An 18,388-nucleotide genomic window follows, 5' to 3' on the forward strand; every position below is an offset into this window, starting at 1 on the left:
GCCTCCTCTTTTTCTCACCTTCTCCAATCCATTCGGCTACCTATTGAGAACTAATTTTCTAAAAGCTTCCTCATCCTTATATTCCCCCAGCCAGACTTCCTACAGATGAAACAAAATAAAGAAACCCTCTCAATTTTCTAAATAATAAAGCGCGAGCACTTGTGCTCATGCACGCACAAACATATACACACGTGCACACTCATGTGCACACGCTCACACATTTGCATGCACATGCACAAACACGCACCAACCTGGCCTTGAGCCACCTTCATACATGTCTATGTTCACTCGCCTTCATGTGCACAGGCCTGGACTGCCAAACACGCATGAATGGAGCTCTCCATAGATCACATGCAGCTGATATTTCTCGGGTGTTGTCATTTCCTCTGCTGGAAGGCCTTTTGCTCCTCTGTGGTACAGATTCTGTAGTTTATCAGGAGGGAGGAATGCTAAATAAGGAGTTCTGGAGCTGGATGAATGCCCCTGGACAAGATGCTGAGTGTCTCTGGGCTTCAATTTCCTTGTCTATATGAGATGGGACAAGTTGATCTCTAAGATGACCCTACCTCTCATCTAAAATGAAATTCACCCAAGAGTCTCCCTCACCTGCCTATCCCAAGATGAATTCTCCTTCTTTGACATGATGGTCACACCCTGGTATAGAGATGGAGGGTAACTGGACTCAGTTTTCAAAATATCCCAAACTATGTGTACTAGAAACAAACGATGGAGAAATGACTCAGACACCTACATCAGAAGATCATGATACAAATTGGAATGCCTGCCTTGGTTACCCCTGTCTATCAAATAACAGGAGTAGTATTCTCTGTGGGCCTCACACTGTTACATCAGGGAACACGAGTCCACAAGCAGGGTTGTGTATTGGCAGCTCATCCCATGCATCTGCCTTGAGACCAAAAGCTTAAATGAAGGGGCAATGCATAGGTTCACAAGGTATTTGTAAAATGCACATTTTTTTTTTAAATATCACATACATTATATTGGACCCTCACAAGAGCCAAATGAGGAAAGCAAATATCAGCAAATAAGAAGGTCCACTAAATTCCAGGCACCATTCAAGGTGTTTAGTATACACAAGTGGACATCTCCTTCGTGGATTTAGTATACTCAAGGGCATCTCCTTTGTGGATCTGGAAGCCCAGCAGAGCAGAACCTGTTGGGCTGAGCTAAGTGGGAAAAATCTTCAACAAAAGAGGATTTCACAACCATTGCACAGTTACAGGAGAAGTGCACTGGCAAAAGTTTGATAGTTAATAACGACCCCCATTTATTATTCAACAAATATTTACTGAGTGCTTACCGTATGCCAAGCTCCATGCTTAATGTGTTACATATGTTGTTTTATTTAATCTTTATGCTAACCCTGCAAGGCAGGTATTATTATCTCCATTTTTCAAGTGAGGAAATTAAGAATCAGAGAGTTTCAATAACCTTCTCCAGTTCCTCCGGCTGGCTCGTGTTGGAGCCAAGTAAAGGAAATGATTAATCCTGTTTGCAGAAACAAGGGAGAGATTTCAAGAGGGGCATGTTGAGCGGGGTCTCAAAAAAAAAAAATGAGTGGAAGTTTACTGAGCTAAAAAGAAAGAGGATCCCATCTGGGCCTCAAGTTCAAAGTCAAGAAGTTGAAAAACACGTGATGTGTATTTAAGCTGGGAAAACAAGAGGCTTCCATAGCTGGAGGAAGGGTTTGTGGGGTTGGAAGTTGCCCAAGAGGTCAGTGGGGAAGATGGAACAAGAGCCGGCAGGGCCTTCCTTATAAGATAGACTTTTATAGAAACTTCTGGAATTTTTTCAAGTAAATGTAGATATATATATATGCACACACAGCACATTGGGGCAAATGGCAAGGCGCAGATCTTTACAGTCCCTGCAGCTCCTGCTGTCCCAAGCCTACCTTGCCATCCCCAAAGCTGTGAGTATTGACATCTTTACTCCCTGTCTCCCGTTGTGTGACACAATGTGCAGACCATAGTGATATGCAGCAAGCAGTGAAGAGCCATCAAAGGGTCTCAAGCAAAGCAATGGCATCAACATCCCTGGAATGCCACAGAGAGATTGGGGCCCAAGAGACGGGAAATCTAAGGCAAGGAACCCATGAGGGACTGTAACAGCAGGGTAAGAGATAAGCTGTAGACCAAAGGACCCAGGAGGCGGCCATGAGAACTCATCTCAGGCCTGTGCCGAGAGTGATTTAGGAGGTAGCATCGACCCGAATGGTGGCCGGTGAGGGCTTAGCTGAGGCTAATTCCAAGGCTTCTAGATAAAAAAAAAGGAACTTAGAATTCATGAGCAAAATACCTCCTCCCCTAGGTAAAATTCCAGTTCCAAATGTAAAAGACTGTTTTTGTCAATACTTCCCAAAGCAGTGCAGACATTTCACTCTATCAATCAACATGTGGGTACGCAAAAGGAAAAAAAAAATCTGTCAGGGAAGTCTGAGTCCAGGAGGTCACAGATAAGCTGTTTACTGAGACCTTCTGATCTCTGACAACCTCCATAAGTCAGAAGCCTGCTATCACTTGCTGCAACAAGACTTCCAAGTCCGACAGAATAAAACCCCCAAATGTCTCTGATACAGTTAGGAAAGGTAGAACTGATTTTTCAAATAGAATTCCATTTCTCCTTTATTGTTTCTTCCGGCAGGGGAAAAAAAAATGTGGTAAAACTGGTCTTTCATTGTTTTGAGTTTAAGAAACAGAAAAGAGATAGAAGCATTTAAATGTCACAAAACTCCCTATTTTACAGCGACTGTGTTCAAAGCATAACCCAACTGACAACGATGTGAGCATTCTGGATTTTTAAGCCAGGAATTGAATAACTGCTTAGCCATCAAAAATAATGACTGTAGATAGAGGAAGGGGGCCGAGGGGGAGGGGGAGGGATGGGAAAGAGAGGAACCGTGGAATGAAAGTGATCAAATTATGCTACGTGCATGTACGACTGTACCACAATGAATTCCACTTACAAGTATAACTACAATGCACCAATTTTTAAAAATTAATAGAAAGAAGACAGAGTCGAGGCAGGGGGTTGGGGGAGGGAGGAGGAGGAGGGAGGTAGTACTGGGGACTGGAATGGAGCAAATTATGTTATATGCATTCATGAATATGTCGAAATGAACCCCACAATTATCTGAAAATAGACTGCACTAATAAAAACATTAAAAAATATGACCATAGGGAAACTTAAATCCACCCTGATGGCTGAAACAATGGAACAATGAGACAGAGAAACCTTTGTTATTTAGACCTTCCCCCTTGGAAAAAATGTCACTTTTCGGAGGAGCCGAGGTTTCCAAGTGTTAAGGATTTATGTCTTCCTTTAAGCACAACTTTTTTTTTTCTTTTTAATGGAACCCTCCAATGAAAACTCCTTCTGAAATACATCCCATCCTCTCCTACCTCCATGTGTGGATTAGAGAGAACGAAATATAATCTTAATGGCTCAAGGTCGTCCTTGTGAGTTCCAGCTATTGTTCTGTGCTAAAAGACTCAGGATTATTTGAAGGTGTAGAGTTTGCCATAATGTTTAATGGCATCCATTTTTTTTTTTTTTTTTTTTTTTTAGTCCTTTTATCTGTTTCTGTAGTGGTTTTTCCCTCTCCTTTGTAGTCAGGCTTTGGCGGTCCCTGCACACTATCAGTCCTCTTGAATCTTAAGCCTACTTTTTCCTTTTCGTAATTCATATTATTCCTAGTCGACTGAGTTACCGAAAAGCAAATAACCAAGCGTGTTATCAGGGTTGTACATAAAGCAAGAGTAAGTAGGCTCCAGGAATAGACAAGGGTCTGCCACACGGTGGTAGCTTCAGTGTCATGTGATGCGAGGGTTGGGGGGAGGATTTGACATCAGGGAAACCTGAGTTTGACCTTAATAAATCACTTTCTATCTCTCCAGCTCAGACTCCTCCTGGATGGAAACAGAAATAATAACAGCAGCTTCATTAGTGTTACTGTGGGGCTTGAGATAATTTGTGCAAAGTTCCCAGCACCAGGCCTGCCACAACGCTGTCCTCTGTGAATCAAAGCTATTGTTAATTATTATGGATTTCGTGATGTACATCTCGACTGCTCTGGAGCTTCTTTTCGACATCTCCTTGCACTGCCTCGAAGCAGGAAAGAAGAATATTATGCAAATTAAGGCCACAGAGAAATTCAAACCAGAGTTCAAGATGGAAGGGTAGTTGTAGTCAGGGAAAAAGGCTCAGGCCCTCCCTGTTGGTTGAAGTCCAGCCAGGGTCAAGGGCTCAAAATCAGGTCACCCAGCCAAGATTCATTCACAAGTCACTAAGGTCTCCAGGCAGAGAGTGGGAACAGAGGACAGAGACACAGTAAGCAGAAAGGTCAAGAAAACCAGGACCTCAGAACTCACCCTCACCCAAATACCTCTCCCTTGTTGGGAAGAGTTCTGAGTTGGTCTTGGTTGTGGGTCACTCTGTGGTTACAGGGACTCCCTGGGATTTGAGTAGATTGAGGCAGGTGGCAGTGCTGGTGCAGCCTGATGATAAAGGGACACCTAGAAGTTAGAAGCCAGAAGGGAACATGCTGGAACACACATGGGTCAGGTTGACCGGCTTGCTTCCTCTGGTTGTTGGGCAGTGCAGGACTGGGAAGATGGTCAGAGGTGCTGATGCCCCAAAGTTCCATGGTGTCTCTTTACAGAGACAGGGACCCCGTTCTGGCTGAAGTTAACCTTCCCAAGCTTGGTGCTGGTAGCCTTGCTTGGGCTTTTTTGTTTGTTTGCATGAAATTCACATAACTTTACCAAAAGAATCTCTTTCTGACCAATGTTCATGTTTGAAGCAATGTCTCTCTGAAGCTGTGGTCAGGGGTTGTGTACTTTTTGGACTCAGATCTTTCTTACTCAGTACTTTTCTATCCAAAGCAAAACACTGGCATCCTATCATTTTTTTTTTTTTAAGCTCTGGCTGGACACAATGCCTTTATTTTATTTATTTATTTTTATGTGGTGCTGAGGATGGAACCCAGCGCCTCAGATGTGCTAAGCGAGTGCTCTACCGCTAAGCCACAACCCCAGCCCCCTCATAGTGTTGTTTTGCAACAATGGCACAGTTTTCTCATGACAGAGCACCACCATCTCATTTGTCTGACTCTCTCCCTGTTGTTGTGCACGTGAACTACAACAAAACGCCCCACTGTGAACACCCTGGGCAGTTTCTCTTTACTTTTGGGTTATTTCCTCAGGGAATCTTGCAGGGTGTGTGGAATTGCCAGTTTGAAGGGCACGAGCTGCTTCGTGGCTCTTGTGACTCACCAAGTTTATGAACTTGCCTTCAGAACTCCAAGAAATTTCAGAAAACTGTTTTGAATCTAATGTTATGTGTTAGTGCTGTAGGCTGCCGAGAAATATTGAGTGGGGAAACTTAAGCACTGTCGGGCTAAGGAAATATTGATTAGAAAGGAGAGCAAGGCTGAGCCAGGGAGGGAGGGGAGGAGGGAGGGGAGGAGGGAGGAAGACAGGAAAGGAGGGAGGGAGAGCAGGAGACAAAGGAAGCTGGCTTGGAACCCCTTGGTTTACAAAGATGAGTCCCTACCTAGGGGCCACATAGTGGCTCTTGGTGAGCAATGTCACTTTCACGTCCAGAGACAGAATATCTTATCTGGCCTTTTCTAGCTTACTAACATCAGCCTGGAACCTTGGGGGCCTCCCTAAACCCCTCCCAACATGGATTTATCTACACCAACAGCCTCACACCAACACTAGGAAGAGTGTAGCTCTACATCCATCGCAGAACCCCAGAGCCCAAGATGTGGCCCCAGCAAATCTGCTTCCGGTTCCTCCAACTGCCCCTCCCCTAGGAATTTCTATGAAACTCAGAATTATCTTGCCACTCACTTCATCTTTTCTCTTAAGTCCTGGGTTTGTGCTTTTCCAACACTCTGTGTGGCCCTGGCAAAGTGACTTCACCTCTCTGGGCCTTCTTTCCTTCCCCTGGAAAAGGAGGCTTAACTCTGTGCCTGACTCTGGTTAAGCACTCAGTAAATGGTTGAGTTACGTGATCATGCTGTCATGGTTTCAGCATCGAGCGACAGAGAAGAAAATGGATAAGACAAACTTCCTACAGCATCATCCGTAAAATGGGGTGGGCTGTTCGCCACCTGAGGGGCTGCTGTGCAGAATCCTTCCATGGTGCACAGAATAGGGGGTACTCTGGTGGATACTCCATTATTTTCCTGCCCTCCCCGTCTCATCTTTTCTTCTGTTTGGATAATCGCATGGTCTACACCAACTGAATCCCTCCCTTTCTGCTCTTCCTGGGTGCACAGGGAGATCAACTAGGAGCAAAGATCCCTGGAGCAATGGCTTGGCCAGGTCTTCTCTAAGCGAGAAGAGGAAACGCACTCTGATGCCTGAGACAGGGGCAAGCTGTGGCGAGGAGGAAAAAGTAGCTTGAGAAGAACTTTTGACAAATTGACTGGCCTTAAATCTCCGAGCCAAGGCAGAGGGCCTGTCGGCAAGACAGATTTGGGATCGGTGAGTTAGTGCTCCCCAAGGCGGAGGTGAGGGCCAGGGCAAGATTGTCATGATGGAAAAGAGCGAGGGGACAGTCAAGCCATGGTGAATAAAATGCCTAATTGTACCTGGGGTTTTATATTTCATTAAATTCTATTTTCACTGCCTGCCTTTTCATAATATGAGTGGGTGGTTACTGCTGGAGAGGGTTATTATGCTTAACTATTTTAACGAGAGCTTTGTTATGTGTATAGAGGAACAAATTGGGTAGAAAAGTGTGCGAGGCTCCATTTCTCTGCTAACTTTATGGCCACGGCCAAGGTTACAATCAAGTCCCAGGTATTTAAGTTCAAATGCAGAATAAAGTCCTGCTAGGCATGGGGTGCTGGGGGGAGGAGACCTAGTAAATGTCGAAGTGGCCTGAACTTAGAAGCTAAAAGTCACAGGTTGAAAAGACGTCACTGGGAACTCAAAAACCCATGTCAGGAGGAGGAGGAGCAAGACTTTGTAAATGTGGATGTTGTGGACAAAGAGAATCCGCCATACTCAATGTGGGGACTGTTCGGTGGCACTGGTGTGTTGCCTCTGTCCTGACTCAAAGGGTGACCACTGGGACAGAGGTCAATGCTCAGAGAGTTTGGGTAAGAAAATGAGAACAAATGGAAAAATCCAGTGGAAAAACAGAGAAATTATATGGCAAAGTTTCTCAAACCAATCTAGGGAGGTCCCTTCATAGGGACCCTCTCATTAAGTTCATGGCTGGGTAGAGCATTCATCAATTTTTATAAGAACTACCTGTAAATATTTCATTAGAATTTAATATTAGAATTTACTGTTCTCTTCCCTCACTAGACGGAAACCTACCGCAGGGACATCTGAGCAGATGCTGTATTCTCAGTGCCAAAGACAAGGCCCACATCCTTTGGGTGCTCCATAAATGTTCACTACAGACATTACTTTCAGCTAATTACAACCAAGTTAATTAGGACCTTGCACTGTACAGCCAAACTACTTGGGTTTTTATCCCAGCCACTGACTGGATAATTTTTATACGGTTTCCTCCTGTTTAAAAAAAGAAAAAAAAAAGAACTATAATGGTGATACATACCTCAGAGGTTTCTGTGAGGATTAACTGAGTTAATTCTTATCCATTGAGCGCAGTACCTGACACCTGGTCTGACAATGTCAGCTACCTAATATCCTTATCATCATCATTACTGTTAGATCAACTTCTCAGAAACCAGGTGACACCCACTAACCTCTGGACCTCCGTTGCCTCTTCTCAGTCCAACTGCATGATCGTGAAGGTCATGTTGGGCCCTGGTGACTTCTGGTTCTCTCCATGGTATGTTTCAGCCACTCTGCATATTAATTTCAGAAACATCTAAATCCCAAGCTAGCTTTCTCCGCCAATCCATGTTTGGACACCTTCCTTGACCAATAAGAGCTCTGTGCTCAGGGCACTTAGTTGTGTATGTGTGTGTGTGTGTGTGTATGTGTGTGTGTGTGTGTGTGTATGTGTGTGTGTGTGTGTGTGTGTGTGTAAATGCATTCATGTGTCTGTCATGATTAGCCAAAGGAAAACATGAGTAGAAAATTAGGTTCATGTAAATACAGCATATTGTGCAACTCAGAAGCAAACAGATATATCTTTGCATTACCTGCTGTTGGAGATTATCCACATGAGAGCTTTTATCCATTAGCGTATCTAGCACAGGGTTAAAGGAAAAAATCTAATAATAAAATGGCAAGCTCTGGGTACCACCTTGTCAAAGAACCTACTGTCCTTTTTGGATGGGAGAGCAGGATAATGTGAAATGAGAAGTTGAGGAGGATAACAGAAGTTGGAATGAGGTGCCAGAAGAAGGAAACCATAAAATCACAGGGGAAAAAAAAAATATTGGAGAACAGGAACTGTAATTATTCTAGTCAATGGTAGTTACCGAATGCAACATTGTATGTAAAAAATGGGAGTCATGTGAAGATTATATATACATATGAATATTCATAAACGTTCTCTAAAAGATCACACAGGAAATGGATGACTTCATTCGCCTTCAGGAAGGAAAAAAAAATGGGTGGCTGGGGATGCGTATGTGGACTTTTTACTGGAAATTACTTTGTCTTTTTGAACTGTGTGAATGTGTTACAGATTTCTAGATAAGTTTTAAAAATACTAATTTCATAAGGTGCGCAGAGAATGAAGTAGGACCGGAGTGCTGGTCCTGCCTTGATCAGGATCAATCAGTGCGATGGATAGCAAACTTCTTTTCTCTCTGGCCCTGGACTTCCTGGCCTGGAATGGAGGAATTAAATTAGGTTTTATATTCAGCTTCCGCTTTGCAGGCTTCTCCTTCAACAGGGACCAGGTGTTTCAGCCAAGCTACTTCCAGCCCCATGTCCCATAAGCCTGCCAATCGCTCTTTTCCAGCCCTGGTCCTTTCATCCTGGAATCCCCCTTCTGCTGGCCATGGTTTGACCTCTGAAGCCTGCAACTTGCTGGTGAGAAAAGGGTGGCGTCTCCAAGCTTGAAATCAAGTAAAATAAGGATGACTGAAAGGGCAACTCTATGTGAATATATCCTATGAGTGTAAGAAAAAGCTCAGAAGAGCCTCATGCAGGGGTGCACACCTGTAATCCCAGCCATTCAAGGGGCTAAGGCAGGAGGATCACGGGTTCAAAGCCAGCCTCAACGACTTAGTGAGGCCTTAAAAATAAACCACAAAAAAGGGCTGGGGATGTAGCTCAGTGGTTAAGCACCTCTGGGTTCACTCCCTGGTACCAAAAGAAGAAGGAGAAGGAGAAGGAGAAGAAGAAAGAAAGCACAGAAGAAGAGAGAATCAGAAGAGGCCAAGTGTGAAGAAAACCATGGAGGGGAGAAGGAAGGAAAGTTTAGCAGCAACTGTAGTGAGCTCCATGGGGGAGGGGCAGGAAGAGAGTGGGGAGATGAGTGAGGAGTCCTCCCTGGTCTCTTTCCACCAGCACGAGAACCTCCAACGTGACTTCTCATTACTAATAAACTCTAATACTGAAAGTAGTGCTCACTGGGGGCTGGGGATGTGGCTCCATGGTATAGTGCTTGCCTGGCATGCATGAGGATCAGGGTTCAATCCTCAGCAGCACCACACACACACACACACACAGACAGACAGACACACACACCACACACACACACACACACACACACACACACACACACACACACACAGGTAGGAGTCATCACTATTAGCAACATGATCTCAAAGGACAGTGCACACAACCTTCTAAGCAGGGAAGGTTAGAACCTGTCCTACTGACCCATCTTGCCACCCAAAGCCTCCACGAAATCCCAAAGGCAAGAATTAAGAGCCTATGAGCAGTAGAATAAAAGACCAGTAGACTAGAAGGGTCAGACCAGAGTGCTGGGTCCATAGACTCACACTCTGCCGGCATGAAGGACCACCGTCTAAGGATGTTGGCATGTGTGATCCCATTCCCAAGAGTGGAACTTACAGGGGAAACAACTGTTAGGAACTGGTGACATTTAACCTGGAGAAGAAAAGACTGGCTTGCAGACCTTGCTGGGTAGACAGACTTTGGAAGCCCCATCAGCACAGAAGGACCTGGAGTCTACAAAGTATCTGAAGAGTTCCTGTAACAAAAGAGACGCCAAGCTTATTTTGTGTGGCTCCCCAGAAATAAAGTAGGAGGAAGGGGAGAAATGCATAAGGAGAGAGGTTTCAACTGGGTGGAAGGAAGAGCGTTAAACAAGGCAAGATGCTGGTTGCTGCGAGGAGGTGCTGAAGGGCTTTCTGAAGCAGGCAGAGAGCAGGGTTAAGTGACCCCTCAGATACTGTCCAGTTCTCACTGGGGATAAACAGGAACATTGAGGGCTTCAGTAAAACCTCATCAAGCCAACAAAGGTGCCAGTTCCTAAAATTGCATTATTAAAACAGAAAACCACATTAACTTGATCTGATCTTCCCCTCCCTGCAAACCCCCATTTTATGGGAGAAAAGTGCTAATCAGCTGTGGCAGCGGTCACAGCCCAGAATATGCCCTGGCTGCCTGGAAGATCTTTCTGCCACTGCACACCCACATCACACAGAATACCTGGTGCCAGGTGCAGGGCAGCGCATGCTGTAGAGATAAACAAGCAAAGGAAATGTTTCTTAAAAGCTCATTGTTCAGAAATCACAATGCTAAATTCCAGTTTCTTGGAAGAGAGGTTACATAGGTCAGCTTCTGTGCTGCCTTGTGAATTCATTTTTTTCTGGCCAGGGACTTCGGCCAGGATGTGAAAGCTAATTCACATGAGCCATTGTTTGAGCGCAGAGGGAGGGAGCCAGGCTGCCTGGATTCAAATCCTGCTCTCCTGCTGAGAAGCTGTGTGGCTTCCAGGAGTTACTTTACCTCTCTGTGGCAAGGATTTCTCTTCTTTAGAGAAAACGTTAGTATTTATCTATTACGATATTTTTGAGGAATAAGCAGTTTGAACATTTATGACATTTGTTTTTTCAATATAAAATGCTTAGAACAAACCCTAGCACTTAGGAAGGCCTACATTTGTTATAATATTATTAATATTATTATTATTTCTTAAAGTACTGTTGGAAGAGGCATGATGCAAAGGGGAAATCTTGGGCTTTGAAATGACTTACAACTGGATTCATATCCTGCACCCTAAGTACTTTGTTCAACAATAGCTAGAAAAATGGTCAAAATCCTTCCTCTGCAGGGTTGGAATGAGAAATGAGAAATAATATGCACTCATTTCTATGCCTGGCATAGAGTACCTGTTCAAGAAACTTTCTATTTCTCTCTTCCCCTGGCCAGTGTTTCTTGTCAGTGCCCAAACACTGCTAGGAGACAAGGACCCGCATGAGAATGAGATGTAGCCCCTATTCTCAAAGGGCTCCTGGTCCTTAAGAAAGACCTGGATGCACACGATGACAAAGTGCTGTGACAAGGACTCTCATGGAAGTACCAATACAAAGGGTCCCAGGATCATAGGGGAAAAGATCCAAACAAAGTTGATCTGGGAGAATCGAGGAAATCGTTGCCTGGGAGGCAGCGCTTGGGCTGAGGTTTGAGAAAGACCAGGATGCTGCGCTGGTCCAAGTATTGGTGGGAGAGGAGCGGGGACATTTCAGGCAGCACAGAGGATGGGCCGTGAAGAGAGCCACGAGGCTTTGTTGGGATCACTAGCCACCCTGCATCTCTGATTTCTGTGCCAAACCCCTTGGGGTCTAAGCAGTATATCATCCTCCCCACCCTGAACAAGCTGCTCATGTGGAGAATTCACAGGGAAACCCCTGGCATAGAAGACAATCAAATCCAAAGTAGCATGCGTACACCTCAAGGGGGACGCTGCCAGGAAAGTCAGAAACGTGGTGTGTTTTAAATGCTTTTGATAAAATGGAGCTTCATGCCACTCCAGAGTCACCCCACCTTGGCCAGAGCATGGGTCACTCTGGCGTACCTGGGCTAGAACTCTGAGTCCCAGCTAGGGGCACTGGAGTATGAGCTTTCGTCAGAAGCCCTCACACTGTTGGCAGCCTCAGACCCTTCTTGCCACAGCCAGCACAGATGTCCTCAAGGATTCAAATCCAAAACTGCACTAGTAACTTCTTCCTCAGGAGAATGAGCAAGGCCCCCAGGTGTGTGTGATCATATGTAGTGTGTGTGTGTGTGTGTGTGGTGTGTACAGTGCATGTGTGTTTGTATGAGTGTATATGAATTGTGTGTACATGTGGGCTTGTGTATGCATGTGTTATATGTAATGCATGGTTGTATAAATGTAAATGTGTTTCTATGTAGTGGCATAGACAGTGGAATATGCACATATGTTTGTGGGCATGTCATGTATTGTGTATTGTGTGTGTATTTTGTGTAGTATATGTAGCAGGCATACATGCATGTGTGTGGAGTGTGGTTTGTGTATACATGCACTGTGTATACATGTCTGTTCATGCGTGTGACTGTGTGGATGTATGTGAGTGAGAGATGAGGGGCTTGGAAGTCCTCTTCTGCAGAGTCAGGATTCAGAGTTGCCACCGGGAGGGAGGCTCTGAAGCCCACCCTAGTACTTCAGCCCTCCTGCTTGGAAAACTGCGGCTATTTGACAGATCTGGCTGAACTACTCCTAATTCATCATCATAAAGTGAGTGAAAATCTTCTCTGTGTCCAAATATTTCATTCCTCAAGTCTCTTGCACCAAAGGACAAAACTTTGGCCCTTCTTCCACTAGAGTGCTCTCCCACTCAGAATCCCTCCTAGGTGTCTCACTTGTCAAATCGAATCTCTGGGAAATGTCTGGGAAACTCCCAGGGAGCAGTGGGGCTCAACAAGTTACCTGTCTCTACAAGCCTCAGTGAGTCCTTAACAGGAAATGTCAGTAAGATCCTACCAGGCACTCTCCACAGCCAGCCAGCCACAGGAGTAAGATCCCAGCCCTGCCCTCAAGGTCCTGGCCCAGAGAATGAAAGCTATAGGGCTCTTTGGGACACTAGGAAGTGCCAGGAAACCTGGGTGCTGAATCCAGTGACCGTGGGCAGGTACTTGGCCTCCCTGATCTCACCTGTGAAATGAAGCCAGCATTAAACTACACACCTCATTCAGTCACAAACAAGTTAAAGCAGAATATTAAAAAGACCAAATTAAAGATCCAAAAAGTGTCCAGGGGTGAGTGGAATCCCCTAAGCCCCACTATCAGTTAACCAGTGGGATCCAAGATCCCAGCCACTAGGATGAGATGGAGTCTCCCCCTGCCCTTGCTCCTGGGAGATTTGTGGTTTACTGACTAGGTTAGGACAAGAGGAGGGGCAAGGATGCCCAGGCAGAGTTCCTGAGAACTTCTCAAAGGGGCAGGTTAACCCAGCAAGGCCAACCTGCCCAATAACTAACTACTCCCTGCACCACAGTATACATAATCTTTTACATGTCTCCCAACACATGGGCATACACAGAACACACCAACTAGGCATCACATCCAGAAGTGAAACTCACTCACACCCACCACATAGTGCATGCACACATACACAACACACACAGTACATGCATCCCATAGTAGACTATCCTACACACACATACACACACTCTCTCTAGCAGCCACACTACATGGCCTGCAAACACGATTTTCACATTCAATGGTTTCACAGAAATAGGCATTTCACTCATACACAACGCACATCCTACCCCCACACACTGCATGATACCACAGCCCTAGCTGCACAGCCACTCTCTCTCCAGCTCATCTCACACTTATTTGCACAAGGCTGCGCATAAATACGCGTTGACGCTACTCTATATCTCTTCTACAAGCCCTCACATTCAGGGCCCATCGGTGCAGTGCATCCCCCACGCGGCCAACTCCTGCAAGAGGCATCCCGCTCGGTGTGCAGCGGCCACAGTGGCCAGGAATTAAAATGCAGTGAGGAGGAGCCGGGCGCGTCAGCATCGCGTCTCCAGGAGCGCACCGCGCTCGCCACCGCCGCACCCCGCCCGCGGGAGCCGCGGGGCCAGCGAGCGGAGAAGCAGGTGCTCGGAGTCCAGCCGCGCCAGCGTCGCGCGGCCGCTGCTCAAGTTCGCCCGGGGCCCAAGCAGGGCCGGGCAACCGGGAGAGGAGCTCAGCCACCACCACCGCGAGCTTGGAGTCTGAGAGGAGAAGGGCTCACGGACCAAGGAGTCCAGGTCACTCCCGGGAGGTGTTGCCGGGGCTCCGCAGTTCCTGGTTCCCGGCGCCGCTGGGGCAGGGAAGAGAAGAGACAGGGAACAGCGACGCTGGGCTTTTCTGGAGACAGGAGGCACCTCTGAGAGTGGCGTCAAGGGGAGAAGCGACACTTTCCCCTGGCCAGCAGCCTTGAAGGGACTCAGCAGCGAGCAGCTTCCCGCAGAAGCCTCTTCCTTGAGAAGAAGCCCCCAGCCCCAGGCGAGGGCGGGCACATCGCAGAGCTCGGGCGCAGGACTTGGGGAAGCCTTCGCGGGTTCCGGCCGAACGCAGCCCTGCAACAGTGAGAAGGAAGGGTCCTGGAGGAAAGGGAGTGAGGAAACAGCGGCTGGACGACCACTCACCCCAGTACACACCCACCCCACCCGCCCAGCCAGAGAGCTGCGGTGTGCCTCTGGGGGCGCTCGTTCCTTGGCGCCTTCTCTCGCATGTCCCAGCACCGCTGGGCTACGGGCCAGGCTAGTGGGGTCCTTGGGGATGTCCAAATCAGGCATGGTTGCCGAGTGGCCCCTCTCCCAGGACCAGCGTAAAAGCTGGGGTTAAGTGGGGCAGGGGGGACTCAGCGAAGGGTCCCCCGAGGTCCAGAACGAGTGGAGGCGGAAGCAGCGCCCAGGGACAGGAGAGGCGGTTCCCAGTGGGGCCCCTCCAGAGGTAGTGCCCGGTATCTGACATCCTTCAGGAAGACAAGGGGCCAGGAAAGCCTGGGAGGCGCTCGGGAGAGGCCAGTGCCAGGGGCGGCGGGCCGAGGCGGCGCTCAGTCCCGGGCGGGCGCCCGCGGAGGCGGCGGCGCCGGGCGGGCATGCCGCGCCACCGGAGCTCCTTTCGGGCGCACGCTTCCCTGGCGCGGGCTGCGCGCGGCTGCTCCTGCTTCCACTGCTGCTGCGGACTCCCATGGCGGCTCCGCCCGGCCGGGGCCGCCGCTGCCGCCAGCCGCGGGCTGAATGAATGAGCCGGAGCGGCGGAGCCGGGCTGCCCGCGGCCGCCCTCCCCGGCCCGGGACGCTTCCGCATGGCCCGCGAGCAGCCGGCGCCCGCGGCGGTGGCGGCGGCCGGGCAGCCCGGGGGTGGTAGGGGCAGCGAGCGGGCGCTGCAGGGGCCAGGGGTCGCCCGCAGGGGGCGGCCGTCTCTGAGCCGCGCTAAACTGCACGGGCTGCGGCACATGTGCGCCGGGCGCACGGCGGCGGGGGGCTCTTTCCAGCGGCGGGCGCTCTGGGTGCTGGCCTTCTGTACGTCCCTCGGCTTGCTGCTGTCCTGGTCCTCGAACCGCCTTCTCTACTGGCTCAGCTTCCCGTCACACACGCGGGTGCACCGCGAGTGGAGTCGCCAGCTGCCCTTCCCCGCCGTCACTGTGTGCAACAACAACCCGCTGCGCTTCCCGCGCCTCTCCAAGGGGGACCTCTACTACGCCGGTCACTGGCTTGGGCTGCTGCTGCCCAACCGCACCGCGCGCCCGCTGGTCAGCGAGCTGCTGAGGGGCGACGAGCCGCGCCGCCAGTGGTTCCGCAAGCTGGCCGACTTCCGCCTCTTCCTGCCGCCGCGCCACTTCGAGGGCATCAGCGCCGCCTTCATGGACCGCCTGGGCCACCAGCTCGAGGACATGCTGCTTTCCTGCAAGTACCGAGGCGAGCTCTGCGGCCCGCACAACTTCTCCTCCGTGAGTTGCCCTGCGCGCGAAACGCCCCTCTCCCCAAGCCCTGCTTCCTGGTGGTCCTGAGGCCCGCTAGTGGGACTCCGGAGAGCCTGGACACCAGGCTCCTTTTGGTGTCCTCACTGCAGGAAGCCAGTGTACAGCCCACTCTTGTGTCGCCTGAGTCTTTCCCTCCAGGTTGTGGGAACTTGACTTAACTGTAGGAGGAGTCACCTCATCCCAGTCACAACTCCTCTACCCTGGCACCTCTCCTTCCAGTATCTGCCCTCAAACTCCTCCCTGTACTAGTTATGGTCCGATCTGTGGGTACTGGTCCCCCTTCTCCCTAGCCTCACCTCCCCGTCCACAGGACTTTCCAACCACTGCTGTGTTTGGGGGTGTAGGGATGTCTTAAATATGGACTTGTTGTCTTTGGGAAAACCAATCGGAAGCTCTTCAAAAATGGGCCATCAGGAGAATCACACAAGAGTTCCTAAGCAAGCTTAGGATCCTAAGCCGCTTATGGTTTCATACTTAACAAAACACTCAGAATCTAGGAGGAAACTCCCAGAATATTAACCAACACCAATGCTGTAGCCAGTTTGGTGTGGGAAGCAGCAGCACCCTTTTGCTTATTTGTAAGAGGGCTGCAGTCTTGATGGGCCCAACCTTACACTTGCACTCCTTCTCCCAGGCTGTGTAAATGTGGGTCTTCTGGTCTGGAGGCATGCCCTGCAGTTGAGGAGGCAGAGTGACAGGGATGTGCATGCATACAGCCAGGGCCAGGAGAAGCTGTGCTCAAGGTTTGTAAGCCATTTGCTGTGCTGGTTCCCCCATGCTGTGGTCTGGATAACGCAGCTGTTGGACAGAAGGTATCTGCCGTGTGCAATCTGCCTTGGAGGAGTTCTGGTGCCAGGCCCCAGTGTGGCGCAAGCCAGTCCAGCCATTCATGTGTAAATGCCCCTTAGGTGGGCCTGGGCTTTTGTACAGCAGGGGAAGTTTGGTGTGTGTCTATTCACAGTGCTCTGGAGGTGATTTTGCTGGCTCGGATTCATTACTCCTGATGGTCTCATCTCTGACAAAGCTTTTTTTCTGGGATGGCAAAGAGATGCCACGGTTTCAACAGGTGTTGGCATGATGCTGGCCAGGCCGGGTCTCTGATTGGCTGATTGGTTTATTCCTTGTCTAGGATGATACCCCTGCCTTTTTAGTCTTGCCCTGTTGGCTTTGCTTTAAACCAGCGTATAAAGTAACCCCCAATTATTCATTCCTGAAACAGTCCTTATTTTCTGGGCTTTTTAGCTGGCCTTTAAAGGTTATCTACCTGGTGGCTGCCGGCCTTGGCAAGCAGGAAATGCTGTTAACATATGCTTCTAAGGGACTTCTTCCAGAACTTCAAGTACAATTCTGAGTTCCATAAAGGTGAAGAAATCAAGAGTAGCAATCCCTTGTTGCCTGTTGTTCTTCGACTGACCTCTACTTAGCAGCCATTAGAGTTAGATTGAAGTTCAAGGTTACATTCAAGTATCATCAGCTCCAAGTGGTACAACAGAGCCTATCGAATGTAACTGTAACATCTGACGATTGCTTTAGGAAGTGTGTGAAATTGAACAGCAGTATTCACTTTTGATATTACCACCGTCCTGAGTTAGCAAGGAGTTTTCGTCCCATTTTTGAAATGAGAGAAATGAGGATCGGCAGAGCTGTCCAGGGCCTAGATCCTGCAAGTTCAGAGTCTAACTTTGCATACCACTAAATGCATCACACGGAAGCCACACGTAACCCTTCCTCTCTCGCCCTGGGCCTATCTTCTATCTGAGGACCCCTGTGTAGGACTCTTGTTCCATCCTCACTCCAAGTCCTGTCCCTCCTAGGAGCTGGGAGAGTAGAAAGTGGGGCCACCCCAGGTAGTCCAGGTAATCAGAACCTTGGCCCCATGTTCCTGGGACCTAACCCATCTCTGCTTGCTGAGGACACAGTACCTTCAGGAGCCTCCTCTGAAGCAGGTGTGGCCTTGAATTGTTTTAGGTCAGTAGTAAAGGAGTTGAGGAGAATAGGGTCCTTTGGGACATACCCTTCTTTTTCTTCCCTGTGCCCTGCCTCCCTGCATCTGAAGAGTTTGTCAGCCACACCCACCCAAGGAAAAGTACTACTTTCATTCCCAAAGGATTATGTGCCCACAGCCTGGAGCAGCTTCCCATGATGGCTCTGTCCTGGGAGTTCCTGGCCCCTGAACAAGTCTTGCTATAGGTTTTCCTGTGGGTCCAGAATGAAAGATTTCACCAGAGGCTTTACCAGGAGAGCCCTTGAGATGCAGAGTAGGCCCATCAGAAAATATTTTTCTCTAAGCTCACTGCTCTGCCTCAAACCTTTGCCACCTTTGATGGAGTGATGCAATAGCACAGTGGCTGAGAGTATGAACTCTCAGGCTGTGCTGACTGCCCTCAAATCCCAATTCCACCCTTACTGTGTGGCCTTAGGCTAGTGACTTCATCTCTCTCTTCTTTCGCTTCCTAATCCATCTAGTGGAGATAACAATAAGTATATACCAAACTCTGTG

At 48.6% G+C, this 18,388-nt stretch overlaps 1 protein-coding gene across 2 annotated transcripts in view; it reads left to right on the forward strand.

Moving 5' to 3' along the window:
• Asic2 (acid sensing ion channel subunit 2) overlaps nucleotides 1-18,388 on the forward strand; it is a 1,042,689-nt gene that overhangs the window by 778,236 nt on the left and 246,065 nt on the right. Inside the window, exon 1 of one of the 2 annotated variants that reach the window (XM_078042466.1) lies at nucleotides 13,942-15,855. The exons of the other annotated variant lie outside the window; for it this stretch is intronic. Within the exon in view, the coding sequence (XP_077898592.1) occupies nucleotides 15,148-15,855 (708 nt within the window). The 5' untranslated portion in view covers nucleotides 13,942-15,147. Of the gene's footprint in view, nucleotides 1-13,941; nucleotides 15,856-18,388 lie in introns of those variants that run through there. 2 annotated transcript variants of the gene reach the window in all.

Source organism: Ictidomys tridecemlineatus, chromosome 3, assembly GCF_052094955.1.
Source record: "Ictidomys tridecemlineatus isolate mIctTri1 chromosome 3, mIctTri1.hap1, whole genome shotgun sequence".
Classification (NCBI taxonomy): Eukaryota; Metazoa; Chordata; class Mammalia; order Rodentia; family Sciuridae; genus Ictidomys; species Ictidomys tridecemlineatus.